General features: G+C 36.8%; 1 protein-coding gene across 6 annotated transcripts in view; it reads right to left on the reverse strand.

Annotated features, from left to right (window-relative positions):
* Positions 1-4,895: 4,895 nt before the first annotated feature.
* LOC112992403 (serum response factor-binding protein 1) overlaps positions 4,896-25,929 on the reverse strand; it is a 71,329-nt gene continuing 50,295 nt past the window's right edge. For 5 of the 6 annotated variants that reach the window (XM_064500047.1, XM_026115435.2, XM_064500049.1 and 2 more), the window contains 4 exons: positions 8,615-8,696; positions 6,968-7,703; positions 6,520-6,557; positions 4,896-5,799 (listed from right to left, as the gene is read on the reverse strand). In XM_064500047.1, the coding sequence (XP_064356117.1) occupies positions 5,612-5,799; positions 6,520-6,557; positions 6,968-7,703; positions 8,615-8,696 (1,044 nt within the window). In that variant the 3' untranslated portion in view covers positions 4,896-5,611. Of the gene's footprint in view, positions 5,800-6,519; positions 6,558-6,967; positions 7,704-8,614; positions 8,697-20,108; positions 20,156-25,929 lie in introns of all 6 variants that reach the window. The other variant, XM_026115438.2, reaches the window with a different exon arrangement.

Below are 25,929 nucleotides of genomic sequence, written 5' to 3' on the forward strand. Positions count from 1 at the left end.
TCCTCCATAAACAGTTTATCCTTCGTGATTTACACTTTCTGAATACAAATCAGTATTTTGCTGCCTTCTCCAATCTGTACGCTCCATTGATTAAATAGACTGAAGCGTGAAGTATTTCTGTTCCCTTCACTGAGGGATTAAGACAGAAGAACATAGTTAAAAACACTGAAATGTTCCTTTAAGTAGCAGATTTTCAAACATTTCGGAAATATTGACTATAGCGCTCCTACCTTCAGATAATACTTTTTTGTCATTGTGCTACTTATCTTTCAAAATTAATAAAACAAACGCAGAATTATTTCAGATTTAAGCAATACTGTGATGATGTTTCTATAATTTAACAAAATTATTCCAATATATTCTAGAGCTAGGAGCTTCAAACTAATTTAAAAAATTAAGTGCTAGTCCTAGAGCTCAAAGCTCACTCTGAATGGGAATCCACATAAATAGAACAATGCAGTCAAAACAATTAATATATGTGTATACAATTAATGCAGAAACTATATTCTAATTTATTGAAAAGCAAGTAATCCCCTAGTTTCCAAACATCCACTGTCTGGGTCTCATTCTGGAGCTTGTGTTCACATCAAATCACTTGCCTCATATCACAAAATTAGGTAGCATCATTCTACAATTAGAAAGTAGCCCAACACTTTCACTTAAGAAAGAATGACTGTAACTGAGATTTAACTCAATTAATTCTCCTTATTTAACCCATCCATAAACCTGCCTGATGAAAGAAATAATTCAGCCCATTTGGAAATCTTCAGCTTCAGGATAACAATAGCATAACTGTCTTCTTTTAAAAGAAACTTACAACATTTAAACTAATACTGACTCTTCTAAAAGATGCTGAAAAATCTGAGATTGTTTTATCAATAAGGTTAAGGTGAAAATACCGCATATCTGAAAGCAGTCTAGCAGTATCTCACAATATGTACCCAGACTGAGAACATTTCCTCTATGGTACAGTACTGAACTGGAAAGTAGGCTAGAACTTGTGAAGAGTTGTTAATCTAATAATCACAGAAGGAAATAACTTTCCATATCACTATAAAAATAAACTGATATTACTTTGAGAGGTCTCTGTCAAAACAATGTTAGAGATATGTTACATTAAAGTGAGGTATATACTGAAAATGTTATGTTATCATAATGAAAAGAATTTTCTGAACTTTATCAGAAACTCCAGATAAATTCACTAGGTTTATCAGTTCACAAAAATTGCTCAGTTGCACATATAAAATATTATCAAGTCTCGACCATCACTACTCATTTCTTTATTGCTTAGCACATTAATGCTGTGATCCAGGTGAGTCACCAAAAAAAAAAAAGCTTAAAAGCAGTAATAACCAATTAAAATATGAAGCAATGCCAGTAGCCCAATCTCTCTCATTCCATATCCAAAATATTTTATCAATCTTTTTTAGAAGAAGTGTTTTTAAGGGGGAGAGGGGGGAGAGATGTTTTGATAAGTCAAGCTTCCTCCAGGAAGAATTCTATGGCCAGAAACTTACTCAAATGCCAAGATAAACTAATGGCCTTAGATGTCTAAGCACATACAAAAAGGCAGCTGAGAATATAAGTTCCTTAATTTTTACTGATGTAGTTGTAAACAGTCTTTTTGAACTACATGCAATCTTTAACTTCTTGGTCTTTAATATGAGTCAGTTCTTAAAATATGGAACTCATCTACTCAGAGAAAGATTAGCTGTCCATGAAGAAATGTTTTATAACTGATGACAACTAACAAAAGAAATGTTTTTTGCCTTTTATTGGAACCAGAGAAGCTGCATATCAAACATTTGTTTGGACTTTCATTCGGCTAAGTTTTTTTTTTTTTTTTTTTTTTTTTTTTTTTTTTATGCTAGGGACTAGTAATGGGGTCTGGAAAACTTAAGAGTATTTTGTATACATCTAGTAAATGGATGGCTTTTTCTACAAAATATGATCCTTTCCCATGGAAAACCACAACAAACATATTTCCATGTTTTATTTTGATGCTTCTGCTCAAGTCTTACTTTAGATCTGGCCTAGAATTTAATGTTATTCCCTACAGTACAGTACAAACAACAACAAAAAAGGACACCCTGAAAAATGAAAGGTCATTTGAAATTCAGATTCCTCTGAGTAGCAATCCAATTCAGGGAGATACTACTACATTTTATCCATATACTGACATTTGCTTTGGATACAGAAGAGAAAACCAGAAGGAGGAGTAAAGACATGCCTAGATAATAATAAATAAAATGAGCAACTAGAACAAGTTAGCCTTTAGGAACTTAACAGAAAGATAGGCAGATATCCATGGGATGCATAAACAAAGACACAAAGCATACATGAGAGAGCGAGAGAGAGGCGGCCAAGGCTGCCCTGACTTATCTCCCCAACCAGTTGTTCTTTGCTCATCAATAAGGCCCCAACAGAGCGTCTCCCCTCACTGGCTCCTTGATCACCTTCACCAGAAAGTTATCATCAATGCTCTCCAAAAACCTCCTGGATTGCTTGCATCCTGCTTTGTTGCCCGGGTTCAAACACAGCAGTTCCAAGAGTGCATCTGCAATAATAAACTTAATTACTCAGACTGAACATTTGTGGAAACAAAGAGAAACACAAAGCCCACAGCTATGCTCTATTTCCAAAAGGAGAGCCATGTTAAACAGAACAATCTCCTCGAAACAAGTTGACTGTTAAATTCTTGCAGATGGCATGGAAATATTTCAGGATGTCGTACTGGGGGCATGGGCACTGAATAATCCTGTTTTAACAATACAGATCTGAGAAAAAGCAGAAGAAAACTGCCATGACTAAGTAATAACATTAGGGAGATTAAAGAGAGCATCTTTGAAAAAGCTGAAGATGCATCAGAAGAAGGAAAATAAGAACAAACTACAGCAAAATAAAAATACAGTAAGACAAGCCAGAAGGAGTTTGCCTCCTATCAAAACCATTAATAAATCTTTTTCAAAACACATCAGCAATGATGCTTGCCAGTGTCTGTAGGACTGTGGCATTTGAGGAAAACTTGAAGCAGAAAGCCATAGCAGAAAAACTTATAATTTGCTCTGTAGTAGCTGGGAAAAAAATTGAGGGGGTTCCCCACAGTGGAAATAGAAGTTATAGAGGTTACAGAACAAACAAAAAAAAATGGACAGAAGCAAGTCACAGAGGTCAGATGATACTCACTCAATTCTAAAGGAAGTCACGGTTAAAACAGCAGAGTTACTGACCGTGCTACCGTTCATCTTAAAATCACACTGGCACCGAATGGTTGGAAGGCAGCAGATTTTTTGAAATTGCCAGTTTTCAATAAAGTCTTGAAGAGATGATTCAGGCAACTATACCCTTGTAAGTCTAAGTCTTGTATGTCTGAGACAAATTAGTAGAAGGAGGAAGAGAATTAGGAACACACAAGATTAGAAGAGTCAACATAGCTTTTACAAAGGGAAATCATGCCTTAAAAGCCTACTGGAATTCCTTGAAGGGGTTCATAAGCATGGAAATCTAGATGACACCATTCAGCTGGATTTTCAAAAGTCTTCTGACAAGTTCCCTCGGCACAGGCTCTCAAGGAAACTCAATAGCCACAAAATAAATGAGAAGGTTCCTGCATGGATAAATAATTGGCTGTGAAGTAGAACATGAAAGATGGGACTAATTGCTCAACTTCCAAAGTGGAAGGAGGTCACCAGTGACTCCACCACGACCTACCCTGTTTAGTGTATTTATAAATGACTTAAAAGAGCAACAAACTTTCAATCAACATTTTGCAAATGATAGAAACTTATTCAAGGTAGTGACTGAGACCAAGTGATCAGGTATTAGAATGGTAAATAAATGTTATGTAGATAAATTTAAAGTGCTACAGTAATAACAATTCTATCTTCACGTATAATAGGCTACAAACCCACCATCAGTTATCAGCACAATACATGAAGGTTGTAACTGCATAAGAATGTCAGTCCAGTGCTCAGACACAATAAGATAAAGCAATTTCAGTATTAGAAATTACTGAGAAAGGAATAAAGAACACATCAGAAAACAGTACTATGACGCTGTATAAACTGCGGGGCCTATCTGCATCTTGGGCAGTGTGTGCAACTGTCTCCTCTGGCCTCCCATTTCAAAAAGGGCTTGTAAGAACTGAAGTTTTTTTCTGGCAAGATCAGCAAGGACAATCTCCTGTATGAAACTGTTTCTCTAAGAGAATCAATTAAGTAAATAAGGGTCTTCAGTCAGCAGAAGAATTGACACAATGGTGATATAACAGACATCCCTAAGCCCCAAGCAGCATACAGGGTGAGTAAGAATCTGTTGTTCACTGTTTCCTTCAAATGCAGAAGCCAGGGACATTTAATAAACCTAGGTCTCTACAACATGCTATAAGAATTGCACAGTACATTATCTTACACCCATAGCAGTTATTTATCAAGTTTCTGGATTCATTTGGTGTAAGATTCTGAAAGACAATTATATTAAATAAATCACACAGTTGAAGATTAATTACCAGCTCAGAACTTTTGTTTCTATTAACCACTAGCAAAAGCCTCTGAAGAAAAGTTACAGTGAAGATTCTCATATCTCAACTTACTCCAAAACTGAGAAATGCCACTTAAGCCAGCCAAATGTTCCTGAGTGTGCAAGAGATCTTTGTTTCCAGCATTAAGAAATAACCAAATCATTTTGACTACCAAAGGTAGTCATAACACTACCTTTTCATATACATTCTATTTTCTTAAATATCAACATGAGGAATAAGAAAGATGACTTCCAATTATGCAACAAGTGCAAGACACACGTATTGGAGCACTCAGACATTTTCCAGAACAGGAATATTCAAGACAATTTCAGTTCTTCAAACTGGCAGCATAATCAAAGAAAGACAGAGATCACAATTTATACAGGCCAATATTTTATTGATATCTAGAATTTTTCATAACATGAATATTACTGATCTACTTCTCTAGCTACTTAATAAATGTATGAATTTATGAAGTCTGTTCAAGTTTAAGAGATCTCTTACCTTTTCTCAGCTGAGATGCATATGATAATGTATTCTTAGGATTATTTCTTCAGTAGTGATGTTTTGCCTTCTCCCCTCTCTCCTTACATCCAAGGCCTCAAATAGTCTTAAGTACATTTTTACTCAAACAAAACTCCAAAGAATTCATACTACTTTTAGAGGACAAAAATGATGTTCCTCAAAACATTCATTCACGTTAGGGTGTATTTCGTTAATGGCAAGACTATGTAATAGAGCTTGCAAACCAACACCACATGACCTCATGTTAGTCAAGACAGCACATTGCCTTATTTAATCTTCATTAGAAACAGATGATTAGTTCTAGCAACAAAGCTTTTAAAATATTATTTTACAGGCTTCAAAGGACAAGGACAGTTTAATGAAAATAATTTAAAGACATCTAAATATGGCTAAAAAAGACACGAATTCTTAAAACTTGTAAAAATATTATCTCAGTGAAGACTTCTATTCTGTCTTCCATTCTTATCACGGGGGGAAGTGTTCCAACACCAGTTGTTACTCCATAAGAAAATACCACCAGATGCGGATCTACAAGAATCTTTTTTAAAATCTGAATTTACATGAAGTCTAGTCATCAAATTTAATCCTTTTTCCCTGGAATGCTGTAATTTGAGACATTTGTTCCCGACGTTTCTTGCTTGCTTCCCACGAAGGATGAAGAGGCTGCTCCAAACATGCTTTTTTATTTTTGCATTTAATAGCTGCAGCTTCAGCAAATTGATGCTTCCTGAGCTGTGGTTCCTTTTTAGGAAAAGCTGTACAGGAAATACAATATAAAACATTAATTACATCATGAACATTCATAAAAATGTGCTAAAATTACCTTATGAAGGTAGACGTTTACAAGAATTTGTAAATGAGACACAGGTAACATTCATCTGAGCGTTTAAAGGAAATTACTAAGATAGGTTTCCTCATCTTGCAGCAGTAAGTTGTCCCTTGACAGACTGTAGATACTTAAGATCGATTATTATTGACCACATGCAAAATTTGTGTAGACTAATATTCATCACAATCTCTACTTTTTTTCTGTGCATTAAACTAATGCAACTCTATGACTGAAACGCTTTGATTTAATGAGTTCAAAAATGGAACCATATACCATATAGTGGAGTAAAATATTGAAAGAGTTAAATAATTACTTATAGGCTAAACTACATATTAGAGATAAATATCATAATTTGACAGTCTTGTTCGTGCACAGATAGCACTAACTGCTCAACATAAAGATAGATAGAAAAATACTGTCCCTTGTGAACCCTACTTTAAATATTTTTAATATTTCAAAATAGGAAATAATAGCATACAAAATCCACAGGTTAAAGTTCAATAATTTTACCATTTTAACAACAAATGTTAAAATACATACTACAACACTGAAACAAAACAATAAATAGCCTATTGCAATTAGACTACAGAAGTAACAAAATCAAGAAGTTTTCACACCCAATTTTATCAGAACAAGTAATACATACCTGTTCTTCTGTTTTTGGGAGGCTGGTCCTTAGTATTTCTAGAAATAAAAATATTATTTAGGTTTTTTCATGAAATTAGTAAGAAGAAACATTTGCGAATAAAGAGTGGTCATCAAAATACTTGTGTAATGACTTTAAACTTTATAACATGCAAAAACATTTTTTCCTGTTGGTTTCAAAGAAGTAAAAATAGAAGTATTCAGATGTGATTTAATTTAGATGCAAGTTTACTAAGGAATCCTAAATATATGTCAGGGCTAATGTGAAGATGAAAAATGCATAAGAGTCAAGAAAGCACAGAAAGAGTGGGTTACGTGAAAACATTCTAAGCTGTTATTGGCTGAAGTTCTGCTTGTTTGCTGACAGCTACTAAAGAGGAAAAAACACAACAACCTCCATTACTAGGGGGAAGCGGGGAACAGAGAACACCACAAAAGAAAAGGTTTACCTTCTATTTTGGGACTTCTGATTAGGGGTAGACAGAGAACTGCAGAACACTGATTCTAGCTTCCTTGCTTTTGCATGTAGCTTTCCTTCTTCTCCGATCAAATCTTGCGCTGTCCTAGGCATTGTGCTCTTTTCTTTCTTCAGTATCTTTTCCTGTGGTTTGTTCTTTTCCTTTATTGAAGAAAAGTCACCAACTGCTGCTATCTTTTTCTTTCTTTTTACTTTGCCAATGAAGAAATCATCATTGCTATCATTGTCAGAGTCCGATGTCTGGTTATAAAACCTTTCTTCAGTACTATCATCAAAGTACTCTTCATTAAGTTGTTCCAGGTCACTAACATCACTAACTGATTCTTTTGTTGCAGTGAATTTGTTCATGCTTATAGTTTTTTTCCTTTTTGGATAGTCAAATTTCTTTCCTACTTTATTCTGAGGGACTGCTTGCCTTTCTGCTGCCTGTAATGAAACTTCGTTTGGAGTGTATGCTTTCTCACTTTCCACAATTTTCTGCTTATAATCACTCACACAAAGTTCTTTCTTTGTGTTAGCTCCTATTTTCATACTCATTTTTGTTTTGTCTTCACATGCTTGCTCTTTTTGAACTACTTTAAGAACTTGGTCATCCACATTGCTATTGAGATGTTGCGCTGACTTAGGGTGTTCTTCTGGTTTATCCTTTATTGAAAGATGGGTTTGGGCTGGTTTCTTTCTTGCATCCTTAAAAGCTTTTACAGCAGCTATAAAAATGGCAGAAAAACATCTTTTTTGCACTTGCACATGACAATACACGTGTTATCTTAACAAAACATTTTTTGCAAGTTAAATTTATTGTATTGAGTAAGTATATTTTGAATGTCTATTAGTTACTGAACATATGGGGCAAAGGAAGCCTTACAGTATGACAACAGAAGTGGGGAAGACAGCTTGAAATTATTACTGAGTCAATACACTGTTTTTGAACTTGGGTTTAACTATGAGCTCATCTTTCAACAAGTAATCTGTAGTTTATAATCATGCTTGTTTAGGGCAATACCTTGTGTGTAAAATCTGCAAACAAATAGTAAATCGCTTAAATATAATTGAATGGTATTTGACATAGTTTCTTACTAACTAACCAACTTCAAGGCATTATCACTAGGACTTCACCCTTTTTAACATCAGTTTTCACTGGAATATTTGTGTTTACAGAGAAAAGCAGGTATCTTAAAGAACCAAGAACCATTCCCCGTGGACCCTGGAAATAGTTTCCAAAGAAGCTTACAGAGTTATTTGTGAAATCTTTCACATTTCTTTGAAAACTCAGCTGTAATGCACCTTTTACCGTTATCTACTTGTTACTATTCTCGTGGCCAGTTCAGTCTTACTTTAGAGATATTCCATTACATCCATTGGCTTTTTAAAATTCCCATTATGAGCCCTGTTTGTCCTACAGTCCATATCTTAAAATGTTATGGCATACTATCAGATAAAAGCCCATTTCAACCAATACACATGACTGCAAACTTGTGATACTCTGCTCACTGCAGCTACTTAAGGTAGTAGCAGGAGCTGATATACTTACTAGGTGTTCATGTCAGGAATATATAGGAACAAGGTAACATCCCTGTAAGCTACATAGTCATGAACAAGTTAGTATACTATTTCCTACCTTTAAGGTCAGCAATTTTTGATTTCAAGATGGGGTGCGTTGCAAGTCTTGCAATGGCTCGCTCAGTTGCGGTAGAATTTGGCTTTACAAAAAAGATCAAAAGGAACGAACTCAACAGAACAGTGAAGATTTACGTAGGACTGTATGAGTTAGGCTACTATATATACTAAAGCAATTCTCTACTGGTGACTGAATAAGAGCACAAGCTTGTGACACTATAATGCTTCAATGTATTAGTTTTCCAATATTGCCATAAGTCTGAGTAAGGAAAAAAAAATCTGACTGCACAAGTATTGGCAGAAACATAACAGGTATGCACTTCCGCAATTTCTCAGTTACTGAATGGGCATAACATGATTTTTATATTAAATGTATACTACACCACATCTTTCAGGCCTAATACGCATTCATTGATTCATATACATGTAAAGCAAACGTATGAACCACCCTTAAAAAACACCACTGTATTGACAGAAGGCATTCTATATCAAGGAATAAAGCAGCTTGTGAATAGAGCAGTTTAAATGCCATTAAAGTTGGCAACACAATATAGCAGATACTGAAGGACTGTACCCTAAGTGTGGGTAAGTAAGGGGGAAAGTGAAATCTGATCTTAAAGACAAATAACTTTGAATGTGATGTGGTAGAATATGGGAACTCTGTAGACTGATTCAAAGATCAAATGTTATCTTAATGCTTTAATTTGAAGAAAAAGGAGAGAAGAGGAATTCCTTCCCTTTCTGACTTCTTCTCTTATCTATTAGAGGTCACAGGTAACCACATATTGGAAAAGCTATTTCAGCTTCAGGTTCTTGTCATCACTTTGCTTGAAGAGCAAAATGAGTGGTATATGAGATGACTTCAAAGACATTTTTGTCTTCTTTTGAGGGGAGGAGAAGGGGGTGTACAGGCTTGTAAAACACAAATTCAGCAGGAAGGTTTCTTAAAGCTTGCAATAGAATTCTTTGGGAGAGAGGAGAGAGAGAAGACATGCCTTCCCCTGCTCCCCCAAATGGTACAAGCATGACCAAGCACATCAGTCATGCATGCTCTAAGTATCTATCTGCTTGACATAATGGGGAATCTTATCAGGCTATAGGGACCTTTTCCTCCAATGCAGTTTTCCACTTAATATAAACAGTTACATAATCACTGGGTAGAGACAGATGGACACTTGATGCCAAGCACTGATGCAGGAGACTGTTTTAGTGCTTGGGTTTGGAGGATCCCAAAATTTGGACTCTTACACGTTCCCGCTAAATTTCCTAATAACAAAGACACTATACCAGAAGTGCTCTTTCTAAACGTGGAAGTGTTAAATTTGGGGCATAAATGTAAATCTTGTTTCTCAAACAATACAAAGCACATTTAACACATACATATGTATTTTTACCTTAGCTCTAGAGTTTATGAAATATATTTTGGATATGTTCCTTTCTCCTCAAGTCCTGTTATTACAGGATTATTTCTTCAGGTCAAGAAAAACTGGAAAACTGTTTCCTCTGTAGCCTGCCTACAGTGCTGTGAACACCGGCCAGAGGAGGTGGGTCAAAGAGATGGGTCCATTTCCAAGGGGCCAGACTGGCTTACTCTCAGGCTAGTCTAGCTTTGCAAACTTGGAGTTTGAACTTTGATTCCCATGTGACAGTGCTGCATGCTGCAACCAGATTCCTGGGACAGCAAGCTCACATTTCTGAAGATCAAACAGTATTTTCTTTGGAGATTTTTCTATAACTGGAAAATGTATTTCTGAACTTAATTAATATACTTTTTCCCTCAGCTACTTCCTGTGGGTTTTGAAAGAATATACCATAAAGTTCAGAAAGCAGCAGCAGCAGCAGCAGCTTCTGTGCAACATCTGGTGTCCTTTAATTCAAGTATTTATAGAAAGGGTTTAAGCATATACATGCCAATTCATATGGAATAACCATATTTTTTCCGTACAGCAAAATACTTTACAAACACTATTCACACTGATACACAGCAGCCAACAAACATACAACATGACATATACATTCTTAAAAACTTCCCATTTTTCTATTCTTTGGCACATCCAAAGTTAAATTCTTTTTTTTCATTAAGTATTTTCCAGTATATAAACATTGTCAGAAAATAAAATATAGTAGAAAAATGTCAACTTTATCTACAGCAAGAACAACATTCTCCTCCCGCCATGTTTGTTTATGCAGATACTGGAATTGCAAATATTTATTCTCACAAGTCCATGCTACTGCTTGTATTATTTTGCACTAATTGTTTCTTTCATGCAAGAATGTCCTAATACTTTCCATAGGAACACTTCCTCATTCAATGTCCAAGTGAGAAGCTGCAAAATGAACAAAGCAACTGAGCATTGTATATTCACACTTTCCAGTGAAAGGTTTTAAGCTACATACAGAGGAACCTGAAAGTCAAAGCTTCCTCTAATTTTTTATGTTGGTAAGTGGTGCATTATTTCAGCATATTGAATTAAAGATGCCTGTGTCATCACTGCCACATTGCAGACATTCAACAGAATTCACTGCAATCTATTTTCGAACCTTTCAAAATGAAAAAGCTTGCATCAACAACTATTTCTCACCCTGAATGCTAAATCTTGACACAAACACAAACCTCAAAACCTAACTTGCCAGAGCACATATGTTCATTTTAATCTTCAATTGATTTTTGCACAAGAAGCAATTGCCTGGCTACAGGTTTCACCTGATACAACTACCTAGACTCCTACTAGAATTTCAGCTAGATCACAGGACAGTGCTGCCAAATGGCTAACACTTGGTGGCCCTGAAACTGTCACTTTAAATAATCTCTGCTATTTAAACTAATGATATTCAAATTAAGACAGCTAGAAACCCCATGGATAAGTGTATGGTATGTAGTACACAGCAAAACATATTACACAAAAAATAACCCTGAAGCATGTCATATTCAAGTTTCTAAACTAACTGTAAAGGCAGTCTAACATAAAGAGCATAACAGCAATCCCAAATCCCCAGCCAAAACAAGATGTCATTGCAATAGCAGCAGCTTAGGGGAGGAGCTACTTCTCTAACCATATAGAAAACTTACTAATCCATATGCTCTCCCCAGAGCCATAACTAGTTACAGCTGTCCTTCATAATAGCAGCAAAATTGTGGTTAATGTAAAGTGAAGGTGCTAAATCACGGCTGCCATCCAAGTCTATCCCGTGATCCCATACTGTTAGCTCCAGCCTGCCGTGGAATAAGACCCTTGAGAAGCAGTTATTTTCTGACTGTGAAATACTGCTATATCTCTTCCCTATGTCTGTAAAATACGTGATAGGCGACTTGGGCTATCAGGCCAAATGAGACTTTGACATGAGAGGCACTTGGTTGTTGATATCAGTTGTAGCGGCAGATTGTCTCCCAGCTCCTGCCAGGGAGACGTGGTTTGTTGACTGGGTCCCCCTCGATAGTGGGAGGATGGATCAAGCAGGAAAGACATGAAACAGATCTCTATTGGCTGTGGAAAGAGTTTAAGAGAGTGGATCTCCCCAAAACAGCAATAATAGAGAGGAATCAAAGAGTACATATAGGAAAGAAACATTGGCATTAAATGCTTCAGATTCTGCACTAGAAATGCAGATATTATCAGTCTTTTATTCAACTCAGTCAGTCTTCCCAATATTCCATGCAACATCAGAAGGATGGCTAGGGATGATCATACAGGGATTATGGAGGAGTAGTTACACAAGCATTATAGCAACACAGGTGGGAAGTTCTCTTACAGCAATTAATTCAGTATGAATCTCAAGGCAAGTTTCAACAGTTTTTATTAACAGACTACACAATTTTTTTTAAATGGACTGAGGAAATTGCCAATTGAAGCTAAAAAACACATCCCAAAAGATCTAATACCTTCGCAAAAACTTGGCAGGAAAATGTCTTATAATAGAAGCTTTACTGACCAATTTCACATAAAGCATCAGGATAAAGCAACCCTCACACCCCCTCCCTGACCTCCTGTTTCTTGTTCTTTTCACCTCTAGGGAAAGCTTGCATCAGTTCATACCATCAAAGTAATTTTATCAGGAAAATACCTGGATTTGTACTTTATCTTGCAAGTAATACAGGACTTGAAGACCTGCGGCAACATGGGGTACTGTGGGCTATTTTTTTTAGTTCATTTGCAGAACTACACCCACCCACCCAGGCAGGCAGAGCTTTGGAGAACTGCCTGGCTGACTGTCTACCGATGACAGTAACGTTGACTGGCATCTCAGCATCAACTTTTGTAGAGGTTTCAGGAGGAAGCATCAAATTCTTCTAAATATTGTGGAGGTGCTTACACTGTTCTAATGCCAGTTACATATCTGGATCAAAGCTATCCTTTGCCCCATAATTTGTTCATTTAGATTTACCTCCGCACTCACATCCAGTCTGGCTCTTCTCTCTTATTAAAAAGGAGTACACTCCTATTATTCCCATCGTCATCTCTTCTTTCAAACTGAAGAATTTCAAAATATGTCAGAAATTGAAATGAAAATCATCAGATTTCCTTTTGTTCTCTCCTCCATGCACAATGAAAAATACCTTCTGTCCAAGCAGTTTAAAGAGCCTAAAAGCCTTTTAAGAAGCCCAGTACAGCACTTTAGTATTACAAAACCAAATTTATTAGGTGTATAGAAGAGTCAGTAGGGTTTCTCTGGATTAACCTGTCACAACTAATTTAGCCAGCCATAAACATTTACTTCACAGAATTGTATTTTTCAGATTGGGAAATGTGAACAAGAAATGGAGCGTTTCATCCCAAACTGCCATAGTAGTCTATAGCAGAGCTTGGCATAAAACCCAGGCCTGCCGAAGTACAAATTATGCACTCAGTCTACTACTAATTCTTTCCTTCTTCCTTTTATCCCTAAAATCACTGCCATGATTCTTTCAATAAAAAGATCCAGACTAAATTAGGCATGGATTCTTAATCATCTCCTCATGGTGAACAAAGTAAACTAGGTATAAGCTGACACTGCAAGATTAGGGGAAAAACTCAGTTGCTGCTAACTCTTCTTCCCAGGCTAGTAAGAAGGTGTCTCTACAATCCTATCAGTTTGGCATCTCATACAAACACTAGATCTGCTTTTGAAGAAAAAGTGCCAATCTCTCAAGGTGACGGAAGCAGTCAGAGCAAGCACTGTGCCAACTCCCCCATACAGTTGTGGGGGTCTAACTCATTGCGACCCCCAACACCGAAATCTCTGTTGGCTGTTAGGAAAACCAGAAGTCACGCTGAACAGCACTTTATGCTGTTGTATCATGCGGACAAATTCCCACTCCCGAGCAGCTGTGAAGAGAACATTCTTCATGTGGGACTTCAGAGATTAACTTTTTAAAAATTTAAACAGATTATCTAATTTAATTGTACAGATACATATCTTATTATTTTCTAAATGATATAAAAAAAATCGGCAGTTTTTCTACCGACTTAAAACATACGAGTTCAAATAAGTAAAACAAATAACAGTATAAAGACAAATTTTTGCGTTTTAAAAATACCTATGTATATAATACGTGCATATTATTTTGATATTTGAAGCACTGTATCAGTCAACATTTGGGTTTTGCCAAATTGTGTAAAAAATTTCAGCAAACAGCATGATAAAATAGATGCCAATAATTAAAAGAGGGCAAAAAACAATGATATTGAGAAAGTAAACTCGCAAATCTAAATATGATGAAATAGAAACACTGAAGCAAAAAAGAGGAACAAAATGAAACTCAGGTAACAGGCAGTAGCCATGGACAACACAAAGGCCTTCGCTACAAAATTCACATAGACTTCAGAGGAAGATCATGAAATTTGGAGGAAAGCTTAAGGTTTATATACAGATTAATTTGGCAACCACTATATATTCACATCTGAAACCACATCAAATGTTTCTCAGAAAATAAGCACCTTGAAAAGTTCACAGACCATTTGCTAGTAACTGGCCATCTAGATTGAGGGTCTGGAAGACCAAAATAAGCAGTTATTTCCAGAAAAGGTGTTAAACTGGCTAATATTAATAAAAAAACACACTTGAAGGAAACAGTTTCTGCTGTTTGAGAAAACAAACAAACAAAATCAATTATTTATACTTGCTTGTTTTTCAAAGAAGAGAGAACAGAAACAGAAAGTAGACCACTAACACGCTGCAGTGTTGCAAGCCAACCAGGAAATGGCATTTTCCGCATCAGCCACAACCTGAGCGCCTCCGCGTCTCCCCAGAGCCGAGCGCGCGTCGCAGACATGCCCAAAGATTCTGAGTGGAAGCAGATGGTAGAAAACAAATTGGCGAGATACAGGGATGATCTCTACAACAGTAAAACGATTTAATGCACCAAGACGTTCACAATACTCAGCCTTTGAGGAAGCTGAGGAGTTCCAGAATCAAGTCCTCCTCCAGTCTCCTTATGAAGTCAAACTGGTGACAAAACTCTGTACACCACTTCCAGGGATGTAACTCTGAGATATCGCTTCAGTATTTCACTGTAAGACAGACGCTCAAACCTCAAAGGATAACTTGTCAGCTGCAGCCCAATAAAGCAGCATATGTGTATGAACACAGGCAAGACAAAGTTTATAACAATATCTCTTAACCGGTATTACTGGAAAAAGTAGACATACCTCAAATCTTCAGATTTTAAAACAGATGCAAATCTTCAGAGCTAAGTAACAGCTGAAAATAATTGCCCAGCATTTAATCAGATATGTATCACATCATTTCTAATGGAAAAGGTAACAGATTTGTCCCTAACAACAAACCTTGTATTGCTTAGACCTTCACATGTACAATATTCCAAACAACACACCCACATATAAACGATGTGTTGTCAGGTCAACGTCTTCTAATAAAACTCTAGGGAGAGATGTATTTATGTTCAAAGCACTACTGAAGAAACCAAATACAAGAGCCAGGGATTGAGGGGCACAGAAGACTTGCAGACTTCATGGATATTGCACACACTAACCAGGGATAGGCCATCTTAGAATATGCTATTCAAAACAAGACAAAATTTCTTGGCATACTACAATGCAATTTTTGTGCACAATTGAAAACAGACTTCTTTTAATTTATATGTTTTTCAAGCATTTTCTGAAAAAGACAATGGAAATACAAATTCAGCTCACTGAAAAAACTATTAAACATCTGAGATAAACATACTGATTCCTTGGCACCAAAATGCAGATTTTCCATCATTAAGTCTATTGAGGGAGTATATGCATTCAGAACTTACTCTAACAATAAACACATGTCAGACGTATATGGAAGCCCTGATATTGTTTGAGCATATTAGCAACAGATGAATACAAAGTAAATGGAAATCCTGCATGATCACATTTTATAGCAGGTATTTCACCAGATGGCACACAGAACAATCAACTTTACATTTAGAGACTCTCAGGCATCTTCTAGGCCATTACATTATTATTAGTTAAATCTAGAATGCAAAGGTTTTCCAGTGTGCAATCACTCAGCTATGTCAATCATCATGCAATTATTTGTACTCCAAACCAAGAAAAACCTAGATCATTACCCTTTAAATTTGAGGCTGTTATACTTTTACTAAGTGGTTAGTTACCTCATATTTCCCATACAACCTCTTACCTAGTGATCTTACCACCGAGTACTAATACACTGTAAATCTGTGCTCTCAGTTTACCTCACCGTGTAGCTAGTCTTAACAGCTATATTCAATGCCATCACATCAGATTTTTTTTCCATAATTCCAGTAATTCAAGAACATCATTTTCATCTTCTACAGTTAATTTTTAAAAATTTCAAGCACTAGTGCCTCCACCACTTTTCATACAGTTTTCCAGTGTTAACAGACTGATGAGCCCCATATTGAGATGAAAGAACCCTCTTGATTCCATAACTTCTTGTTTTTATAGCTCTTAATTTCTTAACTCCTGAGTTACAGCACTTCAAAGACTAATCTGCATAGGAAAGGGGGGGGAAGAAAAAATGGGAATGGTTTTGTACTTGATTTCTATATGATTTATAACAAAACATTTAGAGTTTCACTTATAAAAATAAAAAGAGCAAGAGACAGCAGCAGCTGTTTTTCATTTTAGAAATATCAGGAATGTCAGATTTGTTTTTTGTGATTTGCAATGCAATTCTGAGGCACACTACAAAGCATATATACAGAAAGAGCTTTCTCCGTCTGTAACATGTGAGCAGCTGATAATCAATCTTTAACATAAGTAATTACAAATGTTTATACAATATCAAAATTAAACATACCTTAACACAGTACGTTCTATAAGCAACAGAAGTAATGAAACACTTAACAGATGTATATTCTATTTTATGTCCTCTTTCCTTGCAGAGATCATCTGTGCCAACTTTATGGTGTCTCTCAAAATAAGATGAACTATAGTTACCTTTCCCTCACTGGCAACACTGATTTGGATCTCTCACCCTATTCAGGGGGGAACTGTCACACACAAATAACCTGCTGGAAGTTACCACTTTTAAAACAATCTTTATTAACCTTGGCTGACACTGATCAATGGGCACCATTATTTAGAGCATTAGCAGATAGACAGACAACATGTGGCTGTGCCCTTTTTCCTTAGTAAGGATGGCTAAGGATATTTTCAATGAATTATGACCCTTTATCATCAGACATATCTTAGTTGCTTGATACCTGACATGAAAATTCTGCTAGTTCTTCAGCTGTCTACACAGCACTAACAGACTGCTAAAGAAGAAATGACTGGCAAGACAGAGAAAACATTTTGCTCTCCCATTTGGTTGAAACAATAATTCTCTTCTCAGGGCATATTCCTGCCCACTCCTCCCAACCTCCCTGTAGATCAACTTTAAAAATTGACCACTTTCACCATGGCTACATAAAGGATGCAATTTTAAGATTTCTTCTTTAATACATGAATGAACAAAGGGTAACTGAAATCTCACGCTGTTACTACTTGTCCTAAATTTGTAGCTTCTCCAATCTCGCTCAATGTTTTTGGTTTGCTATCATCACTGACTGGGGGCTGTAGTACAATACTAGTATCACACTTTGGAACTTGCATTCATAGTGCTTCCCTTTTCCTGTAATAGTTTTATGCTGTTATATGCTTAACGTATTCCTTCACAACACCGCACCACTCATTCACATACATCCTAGCTTATTATCTCTGTAAAGATGGTACTTGGCAACACTATTTCATTAATTATCCGTCTTCAGAATGTCTATTATATCAGGGATGTTGTCTGATGTCAGGGGTTCTCATTTCCCCCATTTACTTTTTAGGCTTAGCAGGTTGTCTACTTTGCCTTCATTATTTATTAGATCAGGCTATTTATTTCCCTCTTTGGCCTTTAAGAGACACTAAAAACTAGCCACGTGTCCCTTGTTGGTTAAAATCACTGTGAATCAGGTGCTCCATGCGTGTAGTCTTTCACCATCCTTTTAGTTTAAATACTCCATGACAGTTTTCACTCGTCCGCAAGGCCAGCCTGGTCCAGTTTCGATCAAGAGGCAGCCCATCTTTGCTATACAGCTTCTTCTGGTCCCTGAAGTTTCACTGTTTCCTAAAACATCCAAACCTCTCCATTCTATAGCACACATACACCCATGTGTTGCAAATCTGGATCTTCACCTGTCTCTTGGGCATTGCACAGGAGTCTGAACAGTGTTTCAGAGGATGCTATCACGCAGACCCTGGACTTGAGTATCTTGGCCTTTATTAAGTCAAAAGAACCCCAAAACGAACACACAGAACGTTCAACATATCTTGTTAAAATAATTTTTCCTTGCATTTTCTTCAAGGAAAGCATAAGAACAAGAAATTTTTTTTTTTTTTTTACTGTTTTCTTGCTTTGTTCCCCTGACAGCTCATGTACGGTAAAATATTTATAAATATCACAAATACTCATTTAAAACAGGAATGAAAGCTGACTGTGCTTTCATGGGTATTGTGATAAGAGTCTTTCTGTGCTGGAAACAGCACAGCCATGTACTTGAAACATGATGCTTCAAGTCCTCACTAGCATGAGCATATCCATGCTTAAAACATTGCTCTTTCCCACCTACCTTTCTGTCCGTTTATGCTATTTATTGTGTCTGAATTATCTAGATCATCCCAGCCACACATTGTTTGGAAAAATGAGCGTTAACTGCTCTGAGCTTTACTGACAACAGTATGCCTGCCCACACTCCACTCTGAAACACCAAATACCTGAATAGAGCACATTCAAATCAAGAGCAATGACATCACTTTTGAGACTGATCCTGGTCTAATGATAGGAATATCCTTTAATAATTTCAAACAATCAGTTTGGATGGACAAACTTAAGTGATACAGCTTCTTCATATGGTTGCAAATGAATGATAGAAAGATCCTTGGATCAGTAACTTTGAATCTGGCAGGAAGCAGACTTTGTGCATCAGAAATGCACATACTATCTCCATAAAAAGTTGGCAAAGTTACTAGAAGTTTATTTCAAAACTGAAAAAAAGATTAAGACTTTAAAAAGATTCTTTCGACAACAGACAAATCCTAACCTGAATTCATTGCAATTGCTACTCTGATATTGAAGATGATTGTAACTTCAGGTCTAGTCAGATTGAGACCATCTCCTTGCTCTGAAATGGTGACCCTGTTGAGCTTAGGGAGGTAGGAAGCAATCTGATTTGAACTGCAAAGGGACTAATGAGGAAGAAATAGGTGAATTGGCCCAGAGAAATAAAGAGAAAGATCAGGTGGAGGAAAGAATGGCTAACCAAAAATGGGAGGGCAGTGGACAGAATGTGGGATAAACAGGAGACCTGCTCTCTCCGATAGGAAGTCAGGGAAGAGACAGATACTGGTTAGACTAGAAGACTGACAGAATCAGTGTAGAAGGAGGTGGGAGAAGAGTGGAGAAAGATTTGTCTAAGACTGACAGACTTAGTTTTATACTGACACAAAACTAGAGCTGCAACCATAGCAGTGGGTTATGGCTATACTAGTCTGTACTATGGTTCTACTAGACTAGGCTCTAAAGTATAGAGAAGGACTGTATAAAAGCATGCATAAAAGGCATGCTAAACATCTCACAGTTCAAGTGATCAGATTTGGAAGACGAGGGGCTCTCAGGGAAAAGCAGTCACACAGAGAAAGTATTTACGCCTGACTGTGACATTCATCACTGAATGCAAAATTCTTCACTTCATCAGTAGTCTTCAGAAGACCACAGTCATTCTTGTTTAAAGTTAACATCTGGTGTTTGACATGGAAAATTCTCAGGAAACAGTGGTTTCGTACATCCAGAGCAACTTCCATCCAAACAGATGCAAAATACTCAGGGCAGGGGGTAGGGAGGGGGAATCAACTCTGCAACACTGATTCCCAGCATCAGTCAAATCATTTGAGTCTGTATTACAGGAAATTGTGCTATTAAATCAATGCAATACACCTCCAAAAACAAATGTTGGTGACAGATGCAACTATTACACAGAGAAAAGCATATCTGGTATCTGATATGCAAATGGCTACCTTTATTTCCATCCTGATGTAAGAAAAACTGCAACGTAACATCATATCTGTAAGAAAACGAGTAAGTATTATTTTAGTACCTTCGGCATGAACACACTGTTGGAGAATGGACACATCTTTGTGCATAACAGGCAATATATATCCATGCTAAACTAAAAGTAAAAATGCTAATCCATAAATCTGGACACTTAAAACTTAAAGTAAGTTGATAATAATGTTTGTAATAAATGTTGCTTACTAAGAAGGAAATAAAAAAGAGTGAGAGATGGTTCTCATGATTGAAATACAGGTAGGTAAGCATTAAGTTTTCAAATGTTCAGAAACATTCCTATGCTAGTTACACACTGAATATCCACACAGGATTTCTAATTTAAGGAGAGTGTTAACAACAAGAATTGAGATGATGAAAAACAGAATAAAAGCGTTCATGGGTCCCTCAAAAACAACAGCTGCTTTCCCCCCCACCATTGCCAAAGTCAATCCACAGAAGAGCTACGTGCAAAGAATTGGTGATAAGCATACGACACAACACAAAACTGACAGACTATCACATCGCTGTTACACAAAGACCGATTCATACAGTAGCCCTTTCGCCACGGCTTATGGATTGCAAACAAAATATTTTCATAAGCAAAGAATGTTAAAAATCCACAAAAGTAATTACCTAGTTATGCTGCTGTTAAAGGCACTAACAACAGCAACAGAAGTTTTATATCAATTACAAAATCTATCATAATTTTTTTGTAGCTAGTAGAATTCTTGGATGGGAGGAAGGCAGGGAACGGAGGGAGTTGGGGAAAAATGCCCAGAAGGCCCAAACAGAAGACAGCAACTATTCTGTGCTCGATCCAAAGCCTTTGAAGTTAACAGAAAGTCTTCGATTAAACTGCAAGAGACTTTGCATCAGGCCCCTTCTATGGCTTACTGCCTTTTCTAAGATTAAATGCATGGAAAATACAGAGGTTTTGCTTTTACATATTTTCCATTACAATATATATATTTTTAATAAATTAAAGCCGGGTTCCTAAACACATATTTGTGAACATCAGCTAAGGGGTAAGTATTTTTTTTGAAAGTTAGAAAATACAGATACAACTGTTCTCTTTGTATGCAGCTGGGTTTTTTTCTTCAGTTACTGATGAGACAGATATTGTAGACTGATACACAGCCTAATCTTAGCCGTCACTGGTACAGTTTAACAAGCTGGTGAGACAAATCTGAAAACTGTTACTTTGATGCTGGGATTTAAACACTTAAAAAGAGAGATAAAGGTAATACATAATCAGGCCTGTAACTTCAGCTTCTTGGAGAAATGCTGTTTTAAGTTCTGTTGTTAGAAACTAGCTCCTGTTGGCTTGCTAAAATTTTTTTCTTTTTCAATGTTTGTAATATATGATGCAATATAAATTGAGAAAGCTTCATCCTTTTGTTCCTGTCAGTCCATTTTGTCCATACATCTTTATCTCATTCTCCTGTCCCTCTAGCCTAGTGACTTCTTCAGTCTCTCACCAGAGACCCAGTGAATTCATGGAGCAGTTTGGTAGCTGAAGCAGTGTTCTCAAATGTGAAGCAGTAGCACTCATCTGATAAGTCATAGAAAACCTCTTTTCTACTGCTGGTCTGCAAATCCCCAAGTTGCTCCCAAACTCTTCTGAGCCTTACAGGTAAAGGGCCACTGGTATTCACTCACCCTGAGAAATTCCCTGAACTTTAACCACAACATAATGGACCCTGAACATCCATGAAAAATACCTGGACCTGAAGTTAGACAGCACTACTGGCATCCCTCCATAATCAGGCACTTAGAGCTGCCCTCAAGAGGCAGCCTAGACTTTTAATGATCAAAATCATACCATACCCTACGCCACTCAGTCAAATCCTGGCATCTGTCTATTGCCCAGTGTAAGCTGCCCAAGAGCCAGTTCCTCAAGCATTAGAAGTCTTTGCAAATTGCAAGCAAAAGTTGGTGCCTCAACACCAAGTAATCCAAAACGAGCTTGCCAGGTTTTACATTAGCAAAAAGGCCCCTTAGAACTATTCATGGGTTATGTCTCAGGTCCACTAAAATTTCTCAACTCAGAAATTGTGGCAAGATTTTCAGTCATCTTAAGACTCAGTGGGATGTTGCATGGCCCTAAGACTCCAAGGATCACAATAGGCTCAATCTGCTGTGCAGAATCCTCTGCTCTACAATCATCTACAAAGTTTCAAATCTGACAGGACTGGCGAAACAGATGAAAGTAGAGGCTCTCACTTCAAGGACCACAGAGTAGAGTTCAGAGCAAAAAGAAAACTATGCTACTGAAATACAGGAAGATATCTGGAAGAAAAAAAAAAAAAACCAGATGCATTTATCAACTGCAAACTGATTTGCAGAAATACTAAGCGTATGCTAAATTTAAGCTCTGACATTAGTGTATACTTGCCCTGTATTCTTCTTTGCATATGGAAAGGTGGTAATCTAGCTCTTTGCAGCTTCAGTATCAATGTTTTTTTTAAAGATATATGAGGTGTTGAAGTTTGAAGCATATATATATTTTATCATTCAGACAAAGAAGAAACATTTTGATTTAAGACAAGATGGCACTCCAGAGCTTTCCTTACAGTAAAGAGTGCCATTGTTGGAGTAGGATTCTATAACTTTCAGCTTTTCAAAGAGATTTTTTTAAGTGTCTTTTATACCAAAGACACATAGGAAAAAAAATTAAACTAGATATTACAGCAAATTAATCACTTATTGATATCACTTTTGCAAAAGCAACAGAAGCAACTGCGGTAAAGATAGAGGTGTTCACAGATGGAAAAATGTCTCCTTTTTTGGAGAGACAGTACAGATGATGCATATAGCTTCCCTTACACCAGAAAAATGTAAGAAATATTATCTTATCTAACCAGTCTATCTTAAACCTATGTTAACAGGAGGCTGAAGGTAACAGTTAAGACCTTTGCCAGTTCCTAAGTTAATCCCCTACTTGTAGTGAACTGCATTTTCATGACTGGCTTCCAATTTACACCTTTGGGGTGCTCTATTAGGCATATTATTTAGCAGCATAACACTAATAAACCAAGCCACCCTTACCAGGTCAGGTACATCTTCTACAAGGAAAGCTCTAAAATGCAACCACAGTTAGAAATATTCAGAGCAGAGAAGCTTAGATAATGGATCTATCATCCTACTCCCCTCCTCCTTTCTTTTTTTAATTAATGGCTAGCAAACCTATATGTGCTACAGGAAGCAAGTTCAACACAAATCCTTAGGTCAAAACAAGAAAAAATAGGTTCCCTTTTTACAACAGCTGTACCTACACACTAACAATATAAAGTCTAGTTAAAGATGCATGGCAACATTTTTATTATCATCTTTAGAACAGACTTTATCACCTGTTGATAGCAATGGTGTCAGCTGCAGCAATATTAAAAACAGATAAAGCAAGCTTTAGGGAAGGTACACAAATAAATGTCCACCTACTGCTTCTTGTCCTATATTACAGTGGCAAGCCCTATGTTTCTATAAATTAACAGGGGGAAAAAAGGTAATGTCATGTGGCTGGTGACTCACCACTAACTCACTCTTCAATCATTTTAATTTCATTATCTTATTAGCAACCAGTCACAAAAGTCTGTACAGCAATCTTGAGAGCTAAATCATAAAATCTTCAATTTAGAGTGTGACTTCCTAAACACTTTGCACAATTTTGTTGTACTGATTGAAAAATATGCAAACTCTGAATAAGAAAGTATGCTTATTTTACTCCGAAAAATACATGGGAAAACGTGGTAATGGAATATAAAATCTCAGCAGGCAGAAGGAATTAAACAAATATCTTGACTACATGTCCACTATGCAAAACTAATATTCAGCATTCCACAGTGAATTAAAAGCAGATTGCCTTTTATCAATGAAAACAAACCTATTCCAAAAAGGAAAATAGCCACAGGATGTTTTGCTTCAAATATTCTGAAAGTCAAGTTAACGAAGAGGTAAACAGTGTGTTCTGAATTTCATGTGACCTGCAGAACACTCCTGGGGATAAAAAACCACCTCGTAGTTAGCAGCAATAATAATAAAAAAAGAACTGTGGGAAAAGGGGAAGTAATACACTGGAGAGTTAAGTTTTGTTAAAGCATAGTAGTAATACCTTCTTTATTTGGTGGTATGCTATAGCCAAACAATAGCAAGCAATAAAGTTAGGATAGCCTAGCCACCGCTTGTCAACAGAACTGCAATAATTACTTGTACATGTTCTCACCCTGCAGTGAGGTAAAACCCCTCTGCAGGTTTAAACCAACCTCAGCATGCATCCAAACACTTGTTTTGAAACAAGAGAGACTCATTCATTACAAGGCACAAGATTAACAGATTCTCCTAACACTGGAAAACAGGACCAGCAGATGAAAGTAATGGAAATAACTACAAATCTAAAAACTAAAACAGTAATTTTGTGAAAATACCTGCATTATCTGCTTTCAAGGATTATGTCTAAATAAAAGCCTACTTTAAGTAAACATGAAAAGTATAAAGTCAACCATGACCATGAAAATGTGCAGTCAGTTATTTGGGAGAAACCTGTATACCAAGGCACAGCATTTTCTTGCATTTTTTTTTCTTTATTTATATCTGAGAAGGTTCTAGGAAAAGAAATGAATAGACAACAGAAACTGGTAAGACTAATAATATTCCTTCTGTGCCTTAGGCAATAAAATTGTCCTCTTAGGCAATAAAATTCCAGCTATAAACTCCTTTAAAATAATACCATCAGCTATTTCATTCTGGTGCTTCCACACCTTGAGAATACAAACCACAAACACGACACTTTTGAATCCTTAGCAGAAGGCATCTCCCACAGGAGTAGGCGCCTTACTGCCTGAATTGGAGCATCCTTTTTGAAGTGTGAACTCCTCCTCCAGGTGTCCTCATGCATCTGGAACCTTGCCACCTCTACACCATTTCTAACCTCCTAACAACCAATTTCTGACTAGCTCACTTTCTGACTGGAAATTCTTGGTCAAGTAACTAAGAGTGCTGCTTCTTAGCTCCACATCAGTATCTCTGTGATCCTTTCATCACTCTTTTCTATCACTAAGAGAAGGAAGAGCATGTAGGACACTTCCATCCAAACATTTCTCCATGAATACTGAATTCCTCTTACATGAGGCATACTGTATTACTTTTCTATTAACCTGATTTTGCTCCAACGAAGCACAAATACTGTTGCATGTTATGCTGATAGCATTTCTGCTGTTCAAAGAAAAAAGTATGCATGAACTCCACCACACATCACTGTGCTTTGCAATATGGTAGCTGCACTACAAACTAAGGATGCATTATAAGAGAAAGTGCCACAGTTCTACATTAAAATTTAGTCTCTGCATTATATATATTTCAGATTTCAGCCTCCCTGCAGTCCTTAGTGGAACACCAACAGGTATTTAGAAGAACTCAAGGGAATATATGTAGTTTCTTTTACTGACACTTATTCATTAAGCATTGTTGCAGAAGCAATCTCCTACATCATCTCCATTCAAAGGGTATTTATTTCTGCTGTTATTCACTCTGCTTTTTGAGCATCCTGTCTGCTCTCAGCCTCAACTATTTCAAGGAGCATCTTCCCTCCTTTATGTCCCCATTTCACTTGTTACAGGCATCATGAGTTAAACAGTAAACATTTAATAACGTACCACCAGTGGGCTTCTGAAGAGACATACCCTTGAAGTTAATGAGTCTCAGCAGTGTTTGGTTTCCCCTGTATTTCAGGCCATTTCCTATGTTTTGTTCATATCTGGAAGCTTCTGTCTGTATGTTAAAGTATAAGAACTTTTT

The sequence above is a fragment of the Dromaius novaehollandiae genome, chromosome W (genome assembly GCF_036370855.1).
Source record: "Dromaius novaehollandiae isolate bDroNov1 chromosome W, bDroNov1.hap1, whole genome shotgun sequence".
NCBI lineage: Eukaryota > Metazoa > Chordata > Aves > Casuariiformes > Dromaiidae > Dromaius > Dromaius novaehollandiae.